A 16,845-nucleotide genomic window follows, 5' to 3' on the forward strand; every position below is an offset into this window, starting at 1 on the left:
TGAGGAGTGGAGCAGAGAGATGAGAACAGACCCAGAGCCACACATACAGAGAAGAGAAAAGAGAAAGGGAAAGGCAGAGAGAGTAAGAAAGAGAAAGAAAGAATTTTAAAAATTACAAAATGCAGTAAGAAGGTCCAAGCAAGTGGAGACAGAATTGGATAAAAACCGAAAATGAAGGAGGAGGAGGAAGGTGGAGAAGAAAAGCTAAATGAAAATCTTCATGTAGAGAGAGACAGAGATAGAGACAGACAAGGCAGCTGCAAGGAGATGTGGGCGGGAGGCAGAGAACAGTCCTGGTTAGCGAATCTCTTGGGGAGACCCCTACCTGTAGGAGCTCAGGGAAAGCAAGTGCTGAGGGGTTCCTGGGACTGCAGGTAGGTGGGTAGGTGGGCCCTTCTGGGGAGGGGAGGTGGTTCAAGCTCTCCTGGGTAGGACCCTGCTTCCTCCCTTCCCTGAGCCCTCTTACCAATGGTGTGGCCAGGGGCTGTCACTCCCGTCCCAGCCCCATCCGGCGTTGGGTGGAAAGGCTGCTGAACTTTGGTCCTGATGATCCTGCAACAGCATCACGACAGCGTCACACATCACATACCTGCTCCCGCCTGCACCAGCTCCAGCCCAGCATGGCAGAGGGGCTCTCCCAAGCTCCCCAGCTTCTTCTCATCCATCTGCTCCCTGTACTCCTGCCCTCATTGACTGCTGCAAGGCATGAGCTTTCCTTCCCACTGGCTCTGCAGATCCAAGCTAGTGCAACTGGACAGAGGTGGTCTGTATTTCCTCCTGCAATGTGCATATTCTGAACTGCAGCTTGGTTTTCAGTAGCAAGGACTGGGGCAGGGGAGTGAGCAGAGCATAGCATCCTTCCCCTCTCTGGGGGTGGGGACTGCCTGGTGGCTTGTGGTCCCTTCCCTCCTCAACTACATGCAAATATCCTCCTGGGAACAGGACTCCCTGGGGCTGGAGATCACTTTGGAGCTGGCTTTCCTATTGGGACTTTATCACAGTCCTCTAGAGTTGGGACAAGGGGGAGATTTCCCTATTTCTTTTTTTTTTTTTTAAAGATTTTATTTATTTATTCATGAGAGACACAGAGAAAGAGAGAGAGACAGAGACACAGGCAGAGGGAGAAGCAGGCTCCATGCAGGGAGCCCGATGTGGGACTTGATCCCGGGATCCCAGGATCACACCCTGGGCCGAAGGCGGTGCTAAACCGCTGCGCCACCCAGGGATCCTCTTTTTTTTTTTTTTTTTTTAAAGATTTTATTTATGATTTCCCTATTTCTTAAGCTAAAAAGAAATAGCCAGGAAAGGGCTGGGTCACAGGTGGCCCCTTTGTCCCTGGGATCCCAGTGCAATGCCAGGTACCTTTGCCAGATACCAGGTCCCAAGCATCTTCTTCCTGAGCCCACTTACTGCCCTGTCCCTGCCCAGCTCACTGGCCCAATGATCCACTTCTCTGGGCGCTTACTTGGATCACAGCTTCTTTACCAGCCCAGTTGAAAAGCCTGGCACTCAACCTGTGCACTGTGGGGTTGGAGGGCAGGATTAAACATCCCAGGGTGGAGGATGGGTCTGCTTATCAGTGATCTGAGGAGCCCAGGGCTCAGTGATGCAAAAAACCAATGCCAAAGCCCAAACAGAGGAATATTCCCCTCCGCCCACTAGTTAAACTAGGTACCCTTGGTATCAACTTCACCTATGACATGGCTCCTCCCTACAGAGAGGCATGTGGGCCAAGTTCACCTAAAACCAGCCAGGTGAGTCGAGGCCATGAGTGGATACCACTCTGGTTTAACTGAGCACTCACAGGCAATAGAGATAAGGCACCTGCCTCACTGTGCTGGAGATGAAGCTCCAGCTTCATCTGGAAAGGAAACACACCCAGAGAAAGCTAAGGAGCACCAAGGGGCTAGGCAGTAAATGCTAGAAGGAGGCAGAGGAGGAATCCAGCCCCTTGCAGGAGGGGGACTGGGAAAGAAGTCCTGGAGGAGGTGGATGTTCACGTTGACCTTCAAAGGAGGACAGGGCTGTTATCGATGAAGGGCCCCAAGGATGGAGGAAAGTGAAAAGGGCACCAGGCCTTTTGGCAGGAGCCCTGAGTCCTGCTTCTGATGCTGCCACTCATCAGCCACGATAGCTTTGGGCTCATCATTCTACCACTCAGGGCCTCTGCTTCTTCAACTGTAAAGTAAAAAGGTGGGACTCCAGGATCTCAAAAGTCTCTTTCCCAGTGAAAAATATTACAGTACTAAGATGAACAAGGAAGTTGTGGTGGGATGGGGGTGGGGGCATTATAAGCAAGTGCTGGAGGAAGGCTGAAGCAAAGCATGGAAGCTGAGTGAGTTTAAGAGGTTAAAGCCCAGGCTGGTCAGCCAGGAACAGTGGAGATACGTATAGGGGAAAGAGGAAATAAGGCTGAAAACTTGGAAGTGACAATGATAATAGTGATTTTCCATTTGTTAATCATTTATTATGGGCCAACAGCATATGCAATTTATATTACTTATGCATACTACTGTTCATTCACCCAACAACCTCCAAAGTAGATACCATTATCCTCATTTTGCAGATTGAAAACCAAAGCTGACAGAGGTTAAGTGGCTTAGTCAAGACCATACTGTTGGTTAGGGGAGAGGCAGAACTCAGTCTCTAAAACATGTGCTTTTCCTTACTTTGTCCTACTTCTCCCAATATACAGCAACCGGGATTAGAGAGTCTCAAGCCATCAGTATTTTCGAGACTAGAGAGAACACATACGAGAAGATCCTGGTAGAGCAACATACAGGCACGAGGTCTCAGGAAAGAAAGGAAAGATTCTACAAGACATTGTGAAAGCAGAATGGCCAGGATTTAGCCACTAACTGGAGTCAACCATGGCCCTAAGACCCCAATTCTGTGTACATGGAAGGCTGGTGGTTTGTACCACTGGCAGGAGGGAAGATGCAAGGAGGTGGCTAGTCTTGTCCCCAACACGCAGCGTTTGAGGTGGTGGTGGTGGGGTATCCAGCTGGCACAGGAGATGCAGATTTAAGACTGTCAAGGAAAAGAGTGTTGACAGAGACGAGAGGCCTAAGGAGAGGATGTTCGAAGGCACTTAATTTCATAGGCTGGGGAAAAGAACCTGACCTTGCAGAGGGGTCAGAATTGGTCACACTGGAAATGGCAGGACCAGGATTGAGCAGTTTCACCTAAGTCAATGGAGAAGAACACTTCCAGAAGGAGAATATAATTAATTGACGGCACCAATGACAAAGCAAATATTAGAAGGAACTGGGAATAAGAAGAGGCATAGGTATGGGAATTTGGGGGACAGTGGTCTCAACAAAGCAACTAGGGCAGGAGCCAAACAGAAAGGGGTTAGGGAGTGAACAGGGAGAGAGGGAGGCAGTGAAAGTAGATTACTGCCTTCAGAAGTTTGTAGGAAAGGAGAGGAGAGAAAAGTGTGGAAGCCAGAGGGTGGAATTGGCAGCTGAGTGGAGGGAAGGCTGTATAGAGTAGGAAAGATCTGGATATGTTGGTAGGCTGGGGAGGCAGAACCTGAAGTTGCCTGGGAGTGGATGACGGAGAGAACAAGGCAGAAGAAGAAGAAGACACACAGGGAGGGGTTGGTGAGCGATGGTGCATTTTGAGGCAGCCAAAGGTTTTGAAGAGGAGCTTTCACAGCTTTTCTCTCTTGGCAAAGCAGAAAGGAAGGTCATGTCTCAAGTGTAGGGGAAAGGTTTGGAGCATGATCACAATGGGAAAGATAAGATGGGAGCTGAGGGCAATGTAGACTGGTCTATAGGAAAAGTCTAGAAGGGGGCTGTGCAGCTCAGAGCAGCTGCCCTTAACTGGTTGCAGCAAAAGCTTCTGGGATCTCACAGGTCTGCTGTGGGTGGCTCCAGCCTGTGGGCTGATGAGCACTGGACTAAGGGAGGCCCAGGGCTGGGGCTGGTTGACTCAGATAACCAAATTGCCTCGTGGAGTTTCCATCTTTGTTACTCTGAGCCTCTGACCCCTGGGGCACTGGTGCAAATTTAGCTGAGGCAGCAAGTGATGGAAAATCACTACTCCCTGACAGCGGCTTGGTGGTCCACCAATGCTCTCGGTGCCCATCCGTGCTCCAGACAGTGGGCACTTGGAAGTCCCCAGAGCTGATCTTGGGAATTTTAAGAACTGGGATCGTGGATAATGGTGGTCATCAATTGCCCACCTGCATCCTGTACACAGCCCAGCAATTCATGGGATTATCACCAGAGGTTAAAAGGATGAAGTAAAGCATTGCTTTGGGTGATTATCTAATACTATTTCCCCGTTTCTCCTCCTTCTCTTCCAATCTTTTTCATTCTTGGCACTGTAAGACAGCCAGACATATCTATGGTCTCCATGGCCTCAGGCCAGTTTGGCCCTCAAGTCAAGTCTGCAAGTATGGATCACTGGGGAGTCCCAAAGGCCGCCTCTCTACTAGGGGGCTGGCAAGTGCCATTTCCTGTTGCCATGAAAGATAGCCCCATCAAGACACCTGCTCCCCACTTCTCTTTCCAGCATGTTCTCCTTCACAGGGATGCCCTTCCTTTCCCATGTTTCCTGGCTTTGCCTGAGCCCAGCATGGGGACTTTAGGAACTTATCAAGGGTGTGACTAAGGCAAAGGGAAGAAGGGAATAGGCTCTGGGTTGAGTCTGCCTGAGTCTGAGACTCAGTGAAACCCCTAGGTTATTACCTGTGAAATCCCTGACAGTTTCTGATTCCCTCATCTGTAAAGTAAGATAGTAATACTGTCCACTTCCTAGGATTGTTGAGAGGATTAAACAGGATAATGCACGTCAAGTGGTTAGTATGACCTTTGGCTCAATAAACACTAATGCCAATGCTAATAATAATAACAACTAATAGTAGTAGTAGTAGTATTCCTCTGAGTGACCACCAGGACTGGCTGCCTTCTGTTTAGGGATGAGCCGGGTGCAGGCAGGAGGCCTCTCAGCCCCACACAGCCCATCCTGGTCCATGTAGCTGCCAGGGAGGCCCTGGATGGAGCACTGAGAAGATAGGAAGTGGCAGCAGCAGGTGTCATGACCTGACCCAAAAAGAGGTGCATCAGAAAGACTCTCAGGAAGACAGACTGGGGCCCCCTGCCTGGGGGCACTGGGAAGGATCCACAGACATTATGACCAGGAGCTTCTCTGGGGCCCAGTAGGGGGCTATGGCAGTGCCTCAGAGTATAGATGACAAGGCAGGTGAAGTCACTCTTTCTTTGGTTAAATTCCCAGAAGGCCTCCCACCAAGCTGGAGATCAAAACAGTTTCATCAGCTCTGTGAGCTAGAATGAAAGCAGGTAATGAGTCTCCTATTAACAGTTTGTTAAACTCATGAAGAAACCAAGGAGCTCCCAACATGCTAAGAAAGCTCTTCTGGTTCTCCTCCATCGCCTACTTCCTCCTCCTTTCCTTCCTTCTTCTGAGTTTCATCCTCTGTCTCTCTCCCCTGTGTCTCTCTCTGCCCATCTGTTGGTCTCCCTTCTCTTTGTCTGTCTGTCTGTCTCTCGGCACCCTGAGGTCCCACTGTGGCTGTGTGAGTTTATTGATTCCTGGGAGCTGGGGGAAAGCGGGAGGCAGGGCTGGGGTGCAGGCTCAGGGATGGAAATAGAAGGCTATAAATTATTTGTGACAGGAAAGCAATAGTGGCAGAGTGCTGAGCACAAGTCCTGTGTCACTATTAGATTCCTTTTAGCCTGATGACACTGTAAAAAAGGTTAAGTGTCTGCTGGAATCGTACACCTGGGGGGCCGGGGCAGCCTGAGAGCAGAACAAGCCACTGAGAGCAGGTATATCAATTCTCCAGGCCAATAATATTCCACTCATTGATCGCCACGCAAAGTTCAAAAATCTCATTACAGCCAGGCAGACCGGGAACTTTTTACAAATCAATAGAATGATATAATGTATGTATACTTAGTACAAATGTATCTATTCATCTATCCATCCATCCACGGTCCGCCTCAGGGTTTCCAAGTTAACCTACCCATCATATTATGTTATGTTATGTATGATATTATATTGCATTGTATTATATGATAATAAATGGTGTGCAAAAACTCCCCCTGAGGTGGAGACAAGAGGAGGTCCTATTAGCATTGAGGTGACCTCAGACAGCTCACCTTGGAGAGAGTTAGGTGGCAGCATATCCAGGACTAGACTGGTCAGGATTTCTAGTAGCAATGCTTCCCTAGCAAGAGTTCCAGTAAAAAAACCCATTGTCTACTGAGTTATTTACTATGTGTTAGGCAATGTTCTACGTGCCCCAAACAGTTTACTTAATCCTCACAACAACCCATTTTGTATATATGCCATGTTGTAATTTGCCCAACGTCACCCATTTAATAAATGGCAAGTCTGGGGTTTGAATTCAAGGAGTATAAATGCTTGGTAGCCACCAAGCTATCCTATCTCCAAAAAAGAAATACCCTAAAGCCCTGAATCCAAACTCCTGGATTCTATTTCCAGTCTCTTCTGTCGTATTCTGAGAGACAAAGGGTAAGGGGCTCCCTGAGCTTTAGTCTTCCTTCTCTAAAATGGGAGTAATAATACCTGCTGGAGCCAGCTCTTGACAATGTGATATATACATGGGATCTCCAAGCACGTCCCCATAAAATCCTGTCCAGCTGCCTAGAACAGACTGCTTTCCTCATGATGGAATTACTTCTTAGTAGAACGGCAGATTGGCCCTGGGCAAATTGGTCATATTACTGGTTTGCTGAAAGGGTCTTTAGGGCAAGAAGTCAGGTGTCTATATACACATACCATACACATAAAAATCAGTTTAAATTGTCGGAGGGTAGACTGCCCACTTAGCAGAGTTTTTGCAGAAAATATTTAATTCCTCATAGGGGAAAGTCTTTCCTGATTTGGTAAATCGAGGGAACTCCAGGTTAGAGAATGTCTCAAACTAGCTGGCCCCACCGTCCACTGAGACAGGGGAGTGGTGGGAGGAGCCTCTGACAGTGCCTTCAGGCTTCCTGGGTATTAGAGGCTGGATCATTCCAGAGGACAAAACGATATTTGCTTCAGCAAAGGATATTTTGCCCAGTGATTGCACATAATTGTTTCAACACAGGCCTTCAAGAACTGCCTCTACCAGGTACGTGTTCCTGGCTCAGCCTTGAGTCAAGTTGGAACAATGGAAACAGCTGGAGACTTTTCATGGCAAAACCTCAAGTGAAATATCATAGATTTTCCAAAAAATTTTCACCTCTCCTAAAAACGTTTCCTCTCCCCATTCCCAAGAATTCCATATAACTAGAATTTTCCCTCTGTACACCCAGGAACTAAAACCCTAAAATTTATGACCTCCTCCTCACAGAGGAAACAGCATCCATCCAACCTCCCCTCCCCACTGGCAGCCCAGATGTGATTTGTGTAAATTTTGTCTTCCTAGGCTCCAGCTTTGCAATTTGTGCAGGTCACAGTGGCTTGCCCATGCCCACTCACATGCCCCCAGTTATGCCTATTTCTGGCAGGTTTCATTTTGGACAACCACCCATAGGTTAGGCAGGGTCTATTCATGAGCATGGCTGCTGATGAGGAGAAGGGATGGGCAGGAACTCCCATTCTGGCTATAGCATGGTAGAGCTGGAATATACAGCTTTGGAGGCTAACAGGGCTCCTCCCAAATGAGTCTGTCTCTTTTGTTGCTTCTCAGAAGTCATGACTGAGCCCCAAGAGATGAAAACCTTGCAGAAGAGTTTCCTCAAACCACTGTCCTTGAACCATCTGCATTAGAATCCCCTGAGGTGCAGGCTAAAACTCAAATCCCTGGGGCCCACCTCAGCCCTTCTCATAAAATTTCTGATAGTGGTAGGGTCCAGGAATCTGTATTTAAGCAAATTCTCCATATCATTACATTCTTTTTTAAAAAATATTTTTATTTATTTATTCATGAAAGACACAGAGAGAGAGAGGCAGAGATGTAGGCAGAGGGAGAAGCAGGCTCCATGCAGGCAGCCTGATGTGGGACCCAATCCTGGGACCCTGGGATCATGCCCTGAGCCAAAGGCAGATAGATGCTCAACCACTGAGCCACCCAGGCCCAGGCTCTCCAGATCATTCTTAAACTCTATTAATATTTGAGAAGACTAGCTTAAGCCAGGGAATGAAGAAATCATCCTTATGGTTATATAAGGGAGCCTTGAGAAGGTTGAGAGAAAGTCTTAGTAGGCTCAGAAGGTTCTTTACTCATATCTATCAACTGAATTTCTCTCCATCTGCTGATCCTGACTCCCACTGACCCAGTAACCAAAATTCAAGAAGCTACCAGTTCCTCCATGGAAACTAAACTATAGGCTAAAAATAAAAATAATTTCAAAATAGTTTTTGTATATTCTAAGATGATAGATTCCCACTGGGTTCCTTAGATATTACCTTAGATATTATTTCTTTAGATATTCTGCATCACTTAGCCTTCTAAGACTGGCACTAAGGGCGATAATCCTTCCACCATGTGTCCCTGGGAGCCCAGGCCAGATACAATTTACCAGGCTAGATGGGCCATGGGGTTGGCCCAAGGGGGCAATAGTGATGGTTTATATGATGAATGATAAGCATATGGATTGATTTAACTTCAAGATATGCATAGGTTTAAAAATTAAGGGGCAATGTGTTTAACTAACCATTTGGAAACCAGTCTGCAGTGCATGCCAAGCCCAGAGCGTGACCAGACTAGCTTCTTTCACCACCAGCCCTGCCCTCGTCTGTCAGGGCTTCTGGGCTAGAATTAGGGTCCACCAGCTGTCCACCCACGGTCCTGCTTGGGAAGGTCCAGAAGACTGCCTGATGTGATGGTCCTCTCTGTCCGTGCTCTGTGTCCTTCCCTGGCATGCCTACCTCCCTGGGCAAGCTGAAGGAAGCCTGGAGGAAGTGCCCTGAGCAGCAGCAAAGGTGGGACCTGACCTCCTCGCCTCTTGCCCCTCCCATCTCTTACCCAGTGACTCCAGTATTTGAAACCAATCCATCAGTCTGTCTCCTGAAAGAATGTGATGTGGCTAAACCCTACAATTGCTTCCTATTACCAACAGAATCAATTCAAAATTCCTCAGCCAGGCCTTCAAAATCTTTCCCAATCTGGCTCCACCCTGGCTTTCCAATCTATTTATTTCTGTACCCCTCTTCCCCTCAGGGTCTAGCACAGAGCTGAAAGCCTGTTTTCTTGCTTACTCAATTCACACTGAGTCTGTCCCTAGACTCTGAACTCTACAAGGGCAGATGTCACACCCATTTCTCTCACTATTGTATTTCCAGCACCCAGTAACAGTGCCTGGTGTAATGTTAGCACTTAAAAACTATTTGCTGAATAACAAAAGAATGTTATTATTAATAATAATAAGGATAACATCTTAGGGAATGTAATGAGCTAATATATGTTCACTATGTACCAGGCACTGTGCTAAGTACTTTACCTGGATTAATTTATTTCTCACAACTTCCTGTGAAGATTATTAACCCTTTTCTGCAGATGTGGAAACTGAGGCTCGGAGCACTAACATAACTTGCCCAAGGGCATATAGCTGTTAGGTAGCAGAATCAGGATTTAAACCCAGGAATCTGGCTCCAGAACCCATGCTGCTAACCACCGGGTAGAATAACTCATATCAAGAACAGAAGGTGGAGGGCGCCTGGATGGCTCAGTTCATTGGGAGGAATCTGCCTTCAGCTCAGGTCATGATCCCAGGGTCCTGGAATCAAGTCCTGCATCAGGCTCCCTGTTCCACAGGGGGCTTGCTTCTCCCTTCTACCTCTCCCTCTGCCTGCTGCTTCCCCTGCTTGTGCTCTCTTTCTCTGTGTCAAATAAATAAAATATTAAAAAAAAAAAAAAGAACAGTAGGTAAAATCTATGAGGGGCTGGGCCTGAATAGAAGAGCTGCATATAATAGTAGTAAAAGAAATAACTAGAACTTATTTCATATTCACTAATGACAGCCATTGTGAGAAATGCATTTGCTCATTTAAATCCTAGCTACAACCCTATCAGATACGCATGTTCTCTATTACACAAAGGAGACCACGAAGTGGCTGAGCAATTTGCCTAAGGTCACATGCTTAATGGCACTGGAGTCAGACTTTGGGTCTGGGACTCCAATGTTTATAGGCTGAACCTATTACCTCTTAGTTATCTGTGTTTATTAACTATTTGGACATAGTCTTTTCCCATCCATGATCTGGACAACAGAGTAAATGCATGCGTAGACAATGAACAGAAATTGCAATATAGCGGTGATACTAAACATGCTTAGCCCCTCTCTTGTATCTGATGAGCAGCACATCCACATTACAAAGGAACCACAATTTTAGGTTAAGTGGCTATGGGTTCAATATTTTATACGCACTTGTAGGTTTTGGGTGTAGGGTTTCCAAATACTCTGTATCTATCTATCTATCTATCTATCTATCTATCTATCTATCTATCTATTATCTATATTTAGTTTCCAAACCATGTACATGATTATGTGATGGTCCTGTACACAAAAGTGTTGCTATGTTTCTAGAAACCACTACTATGATTAGTGTATCTTTATATTCATGTCTGTTCTGATGCATTGATCTAAGATTTTTTTTTATCTAAGATTTATAATACTGGATATATTTATCAAAACCTACTTCATGAATTTCTGCCCCAGTTATGCCTATTTCTGACAAATATGTAAGCCATGGTCACACTCATCACTGGTCCCTTCCCAGAGTGTCTTGGATTCTCACATCACAACTGTGTTTTTATATTGGTCCATGCACCGGTATTGATGTGCATAAATGTGCACTTGTACACCTGTGTATCTTTCTGTCTATGGCTAGGACAGGGTGGGGGTGATGTGGAAATGAGAGAATTATTAAATGCCAAGTAGATGTGCAATAAATCCCATTGATTTTATAAACTCCAACTTGTCTTCAGTCTCCTTCCATTCTTTATCCTGGGGGCATTGCAACAAAAACCTATTTTAAATACTTTTACTCTCCCCCTCCCCCTCCCCAAAAAAGTGTCAATATTTTATTTGGATTTTTAACTTCGCTCCATAACAGTTGTTTGACCTCCTGACTCGTGCGAGTCACATAAATTCTGGGACTTTATTCAGGAGCCATGTTCCTGCTATTGAATAAGCAATTTGGGAGGGTGAATTAATGACTTGTGCTGTTGCTGGAAAGTCCCTGAAGAAATATTAAAATTGCTTGCAGACTGAATCGATACTCAGTGAACACCCAGCAAGAGGGCTTCGGCTCTGGAATGGCCACAGAAGGCAGGGGTTGGTGGAGGAAGGGGGAATTCCTGCACCCAGCTTGGTGAGCCCCCTCCCAGCCCACCCCCACCTTTCCCTCCATCCCTAGAGCTCTGTCATTTTCAGTAACAGCAAAGTCTTATTAAACCCCAGCCAGGATAGAGCTGATTTGTCCTGTCTCAGGAAGCAGGCTCAGGGGACATTTTATTCTCTTACTAGCAACCAGAGCCTGGAGGCCTTATTGAAGGTGATGGTCTGGACACATCCACCTGCTGGAGAAATGGGATGGTGCCACTGCATTCTGCAGGCTGCGCTGTGTCTGGGGATCAGGAGTGCGCTGAGCTTGGGGAGGCTGTGGCTATGATCGTTTTCTGCTGGGTGTGCAGAAGAGCTGGGTGCTGGACTGCCAGCTCCGTCTCTGTGTATGTCGAACCAGCATTCACTATTGCCCTGGTAGTCACATGCTTTCAGCCTTTGTGTATGGGTGTGCCTGCAGGATGGAGAGTTTGAATTGTGTTGGGTGTACGTTGCATTGCATTGTGCCCCAGTGCATTCCCGCAGCTGGCTTAAGGTTGGTTACTTGGTGTTTCATGATATTGTATTGAGGTGCCTGCACTTTGTGTAACACTGAGCTGGAGGAATTTGAGTATTGTTTAGCAGCAATGTCTGTGTTTTTGCTTTGAATTATTGTGTTCGTTGATCATATCAGCATCTTTTTTTTTTTTTTTTTTTTTTGTAATGTATGTCTCAGAGATTAGGTTAATGGGTGTCTCCTTGGTGATGTGGGTTGAGTAATGATGTTGGATCTGGGTGGTGGTGTAGGATTCGGTAATTGCTTTCTCGGTGTGATTGTGGGAGGTGGGTGAGAGGGCCCATCCTTTAGCTATTTTAGCTTATTCCAGCTTAGTCATTTGCACTGCTGCTTTCCAGAAGGAAGATTCTAGAGATGTGGGACAAATTTCTTCTCAATGACCAAATGCATAGTTGGAAGCCTGCTGTCCCTGATCCATGGAACACTTCGGACACAGGTCCTGGTTCCACCCTCCCTACCTCTGTCTAATGTGGGCAGTCAAACTCCAAAGCCAGACTCAATGCCTATTGAGAGTCTTGATCCCTGATGTGGCAAGAGAAGGATGGATGGGAGTAAACTCACCAATTCTAATGAACATGAACCCAAGTCCAACACAAATTCTAGTTCCCCAGTCCACTAGTCTCTGTGATTCTGGCCATCGGTACCTTCTGCCCTCCCAGCATCCCCAGATGACATGGCTCAGCAGTGACCTGCACTCACAGCCGCCGCCCCCCCCAACACACACACACCATGGAAGAGTATGGGAACACCCACTAGGTGTGACTTTCTACTAGGGTGCAGGCTCTTTGTTCTGAGCTTGTAAGGAAATGTGTAACTACATCACTGGGCGTGAGACTGCAAGTTACCAGAGCCCCACAAGAGACTGTACATGCCTGCGCTTCCTCTGATGGAAAGGTGATGTGAAGTAGAACGTGGTGGGTGAGCACATGTTTAGAACCAGTATTGCCTGGGTTCAAATCCTAGTTCTGCTGCTTAACCTGTGACCTGAGTAAGTTATTTAATGTCACTGTACTCCAGTTACCTCATTTATAAACAATCCTATAAAGCCCTATGGGGTTGTTTATGAGGCTTAAATCAATTAATACATGCAACATGCTTATAATGATTTTTACTATAGTAAGTACTTGTTAGCTACTATTATTATGAATATGAGGGCTTACCAAGTAAAGCAGCCATAAGATTGGCCTATGCATGTGTACAAGCATATACACGTGTGTGCTAATATACATAAAACCCTAAGATGAGTAGAGGTATGTGTGTGGTTTGAGCAGAGAAGTGCAGAAACTGCAGTCAGGTAGCATGGAGGCAGGGGCCGTTCTCTCCTTGGGCTTCTGGTCCATTTGGACAGGGGCAGGGGCTGGGAGAGGATAGATTTCACCATTGCCCATCTCCATACCGAGGCTGCATCCAGCCCTGTGAGGATGAATAGGCAGAAAGGAAAATGGTGGCCCTTAAACATTTTATACTTACGGAAAAAATTCAAGGATACTTGAGTTTTCAGGATTCAAATTTAGCTTATTTAAAACATTCACTTTCTAATTTAAAAAATCAGTACTGGAATGCTTGGCTGGCTCAGTTCATTGAGTGTCTGCCTTTGGTTCAGGTCGTGATCCCAGGGTTCTGGAATCGAGCCCCACATGAAACTCCCTGTTCAGCAGGGAGTCTGCTACCCCCTCTCCCTCTGTATGCTCCCCCTCAAGTAAATAAATAAAGTAAATAAATAAATCTTTTTTAAAAATTTAAAATTAGAACCTTTGTCAGGCAATAAGTATAAATAAGGGATAGTGAAATCTAGGGGTCAAGTTGGGAAATAAGGAAGGCGTAAGAAAGAAATCAGATCAGTGAATATTAAGGCATTTGGGTGTGGATCTTATGAAAGTCCATTGAGCTGAACCTGGTTACCTACCCAGGCCAAATGGGCAGAGAGAGCCACAGGCAAGAATGGGATCAGGCCTTGGCCTCATTCCATGGGCCTTCCCATAAAGATGGGGAGCCAGAACACATCATTGTGAGTTTGGTAAACTTTGGTTTTCATCTTTGCTCTTATTGAGCACAGAGTAAATACAATTTGTAGCTGTCCAGTTACTTTGAGTCATTGCACTTAATACGTTAAGCCCAAAGTAAAATTTTTCTCCTAAATTTGCTCCTTATAATCTCTTAGCTCTTAACAGTGAAAATACTTGCAATTAATCTCCCATGCCTCCCTGGAACATCCAGAGATGTGGGACAATAGTAAACAGATTGGTTGGAACTTGTCAAATATTTGCTTACTTTCCCCTCTCCCCTCTCTTTATCCTTTATCTTATCTTTACTTTCTCTTCTCTCTTCCCTTCCTCTTCCTGTTTACCTCCCTACTCTTCCCTCTATGACATTTAAGAATCAGAGAAACCCTTCAAAACCATCAAATAAGGATTTTTTTCATTACTGTTTCATTTTACCTTCTAAAAAAAACTGACAAAATGCAAAGCACCACCACCCATGAAAATTCCATAAAGCCCAGAAAATGCCAACCTTCAACTCCTCAAGCACTAGTAGGCTCATTCCAGAGAAGGAGTGTGCAAGCATTTGAAGTTTACACATACACACACACACACATACATACACACATGTGCGCACACACTGGCACACATCCACAGAGGCTGGGCTCTCAACATGAACAAAAGGGGCAATTATCTGACTAATTCTGTTCAGTGGTCATATAACTGACACATTGTAGGCTTTTTTCCTGCACACACAACAGGCCCTTTCCTAAACCCAGCTGGGCTCATAGTGGACCCTATTTCTCACTGGCATTCATGGTGCACATTTCTGTTCACAGAATATCCTTTCTGCTCAAGCTTTTTTATTTAAAAGAAATCATTGTTTATGCACACACAAGCCAGAAGTCACACACATTGATGCAGACACATAGGAAGAAATATACACTTCATGACTATGACTGCCATAATAACCACTAACATTTACTGAGCATTGCTAAGTGCAATGTGAAGCAGGTTTATGTGGATTAACTCACGTAACCCTCATGAGAGCCTGTGAGAGAGCTGTATAGTTATCCCCATGTTAGATGGGTGAAGAAACTGAGGGCCGGAGAGGATGTGAGATTTACCTATAACCACGTAGCCAGTGAGTAGGGAAACTTGACTCAAACTCCAGCAATCTCTCCCAGAGCCCACTTTCTTATGTTTTCTGGGTTACGTAGGTTTGTGTGAATTGCCTGGCATGTAGCAGGTACTCAACAAAGGGTTTCTGAATGGACAAATTAAAGTATAAATGAACAAAAAGGCCATGCCTCCTAAGAACCCTATACTCTCCTTTAAGATGGCAAAATGGATTCCCTTATGGAAGCCAGGCCTCCAGACAGTTTACCCTTGTTTGGAGAAAGTGATTTGCCCTCTCAACCAACTTTCCAGGGAAAGCATCCACCGGCTTGTTCAGATACTAAACCTTCTGAGCACCAGCTCTCCAGCTGACTTTCAAGTCAAAACCAACCTCCTTTTAAGCCAGAAACCAGACCCAAATGCATCAAAGATGATTTTGAACCACAGCACTTTGTCACCCAGAATATTTTGCTCTGAAAACAGGTGTTTGCCAATGAAATGCAACATCAGTGAAATGAAAATGAGTGTTGATGCCTGGATAAAAACTTAGAAATCTGATCAATTATGTAGATGTCTCTAAATCACCAGATATTTGGCATCCTATTGACAACCCTCATAGATGATTGCCTAAGGGTCTGGTTTCCATCCAGATGTTTGGGAGCTGTCACATTTACCTGTTTGTCAGCAGTGCTCATGCATTTCTAAGGGACATAAGTGAACACTGAAAAGGATAAGGATAACCTAGAATAAAGCAGAATAAAGAGGACAGGGGTAGCAAGCTATTTAACAAAACTAGTCAAGCAGGCTCCATCTGGGAATGGGTTGCAGCCTTGGAGATCCATTAGAATGTGGATCCAGCTCACAAGAGACTCCTGTGCTCAAAGACCTTTACAAACCTCCTAAGGCTGTATTCTTGGCTGTCTGCAGAACCAGACCCAAACAGATCCCTGGATCAGTCCCACTGGCCAGCAGAGAGAGCCCAGGTTACGGACAAGTCCACCTCTTCATGCTGACACAGCCTCATCTACTCTCTGCACGCCTGCATGCCTGTGCACAGAGTATCTCTGTGTGTTGTCAGACCAAGCTGTAGATTTTGCAATGCTTGGCGTAAATCTGGTTTGTGACTTTGTATGTGTACCCCTATTTGTGATTTAGTGCTCTGCTTTTTATCATATCTCCACTTCCATTTTCTTTCCCTCTCTACTTTTTAATGCCCTTTACAACTTCCTTATCCATAGAGCAGCATGGCGACCTTTCAGTGTCTCTACTGATCTACCCACATGATTTTTCTGACCCGTGTTTTCTCTCCATTCAACTTAATTTATGTTTTGGTAAATAGGAACTTTAGATTATCCCATTCAACAGTATTTAGGGTTACTGCTTTTTATCAAGGCATCATGGCACTAAAGGACTCCCTGTAAGGGACATTTGTTTATTCTCATTATGAGTGACTGGTTCTCCCTACACATGAGAAACCTGCGTGCAGGCGGGTGTGCCTGCACAGCGTCCTTGGTTTGTGCCTCTCTGCTCCATTGCCCTATGTCAGTGCTGCTTGGCACTGGAAGAAGAGATCAGTGAAACCACGATGTGGACAGCAGCAGCCCCTCAAACTGCTAGAGATAAATCCAGGCCCCAGGCCCTCTCTGCAGATGACCCCTTGGTTCTTTTAGGAGGAGGTCCACGCATGCCTGGCAGGGCTGGTTCCTCCAGATTCTCCCTCCCACGCACACACTTCATCTCCAAGCTGCAGCCGAGGCTTGTGATGACATTACTCACAAGTGAGATTTTGGGACTCTCTTCTCTTAGAGGTGTGAGTTGGAAGTGGAGGGGGCAGCAGGGGGCAGGGTGAGACCAGAGCAATGCCTTCCTAGATTTCTGGGTCATCTACTATCTTGTTCTCCCTCTCTTCAATTTTTTCCAC

At 45.8% G+C, this 16,845-nt stretch overlaps 1 protein-coding gene across 17 annotated transcripts in view; it reads right to left on the reverse strand.

The window, feature by feature from the left end:
- PAX2 (paired box 2) overlaps nt 1-16,845 on the reverse strand; it is a 93,365-nt gene that overhangs the window by 49,279 nt on the left and 27,241 nt on the right. For all 17 annotated transcript variants that reach the window (XM_041744944.1, XM_041744934.1, XM_041744938.1 and 14 more), the window contains one exon: nt 467-552. In XM_041744944.1, coding sequence (XP_041600878.1) covers nt 467-552 — 86 coding nt within the window. The remainder of the gene's footprint in view (nt 1-466; nt 553-16,845) is intronic.

This window comes from Vulpes lagopus, chromosome 2 (assembly GCF_018345385.1).
Source record: "Vulpes lagopus strain Blue_001 chromosome 2, ASM1834538v1, whole genome shotgun sequence".
In the NCBI taxonomy this organism is placed as follows: Eukaryota; Metazoa; Chordata; class Mammalia; order Carnivora; family Canidae; genus Vulpes; species Vulpes lagopus.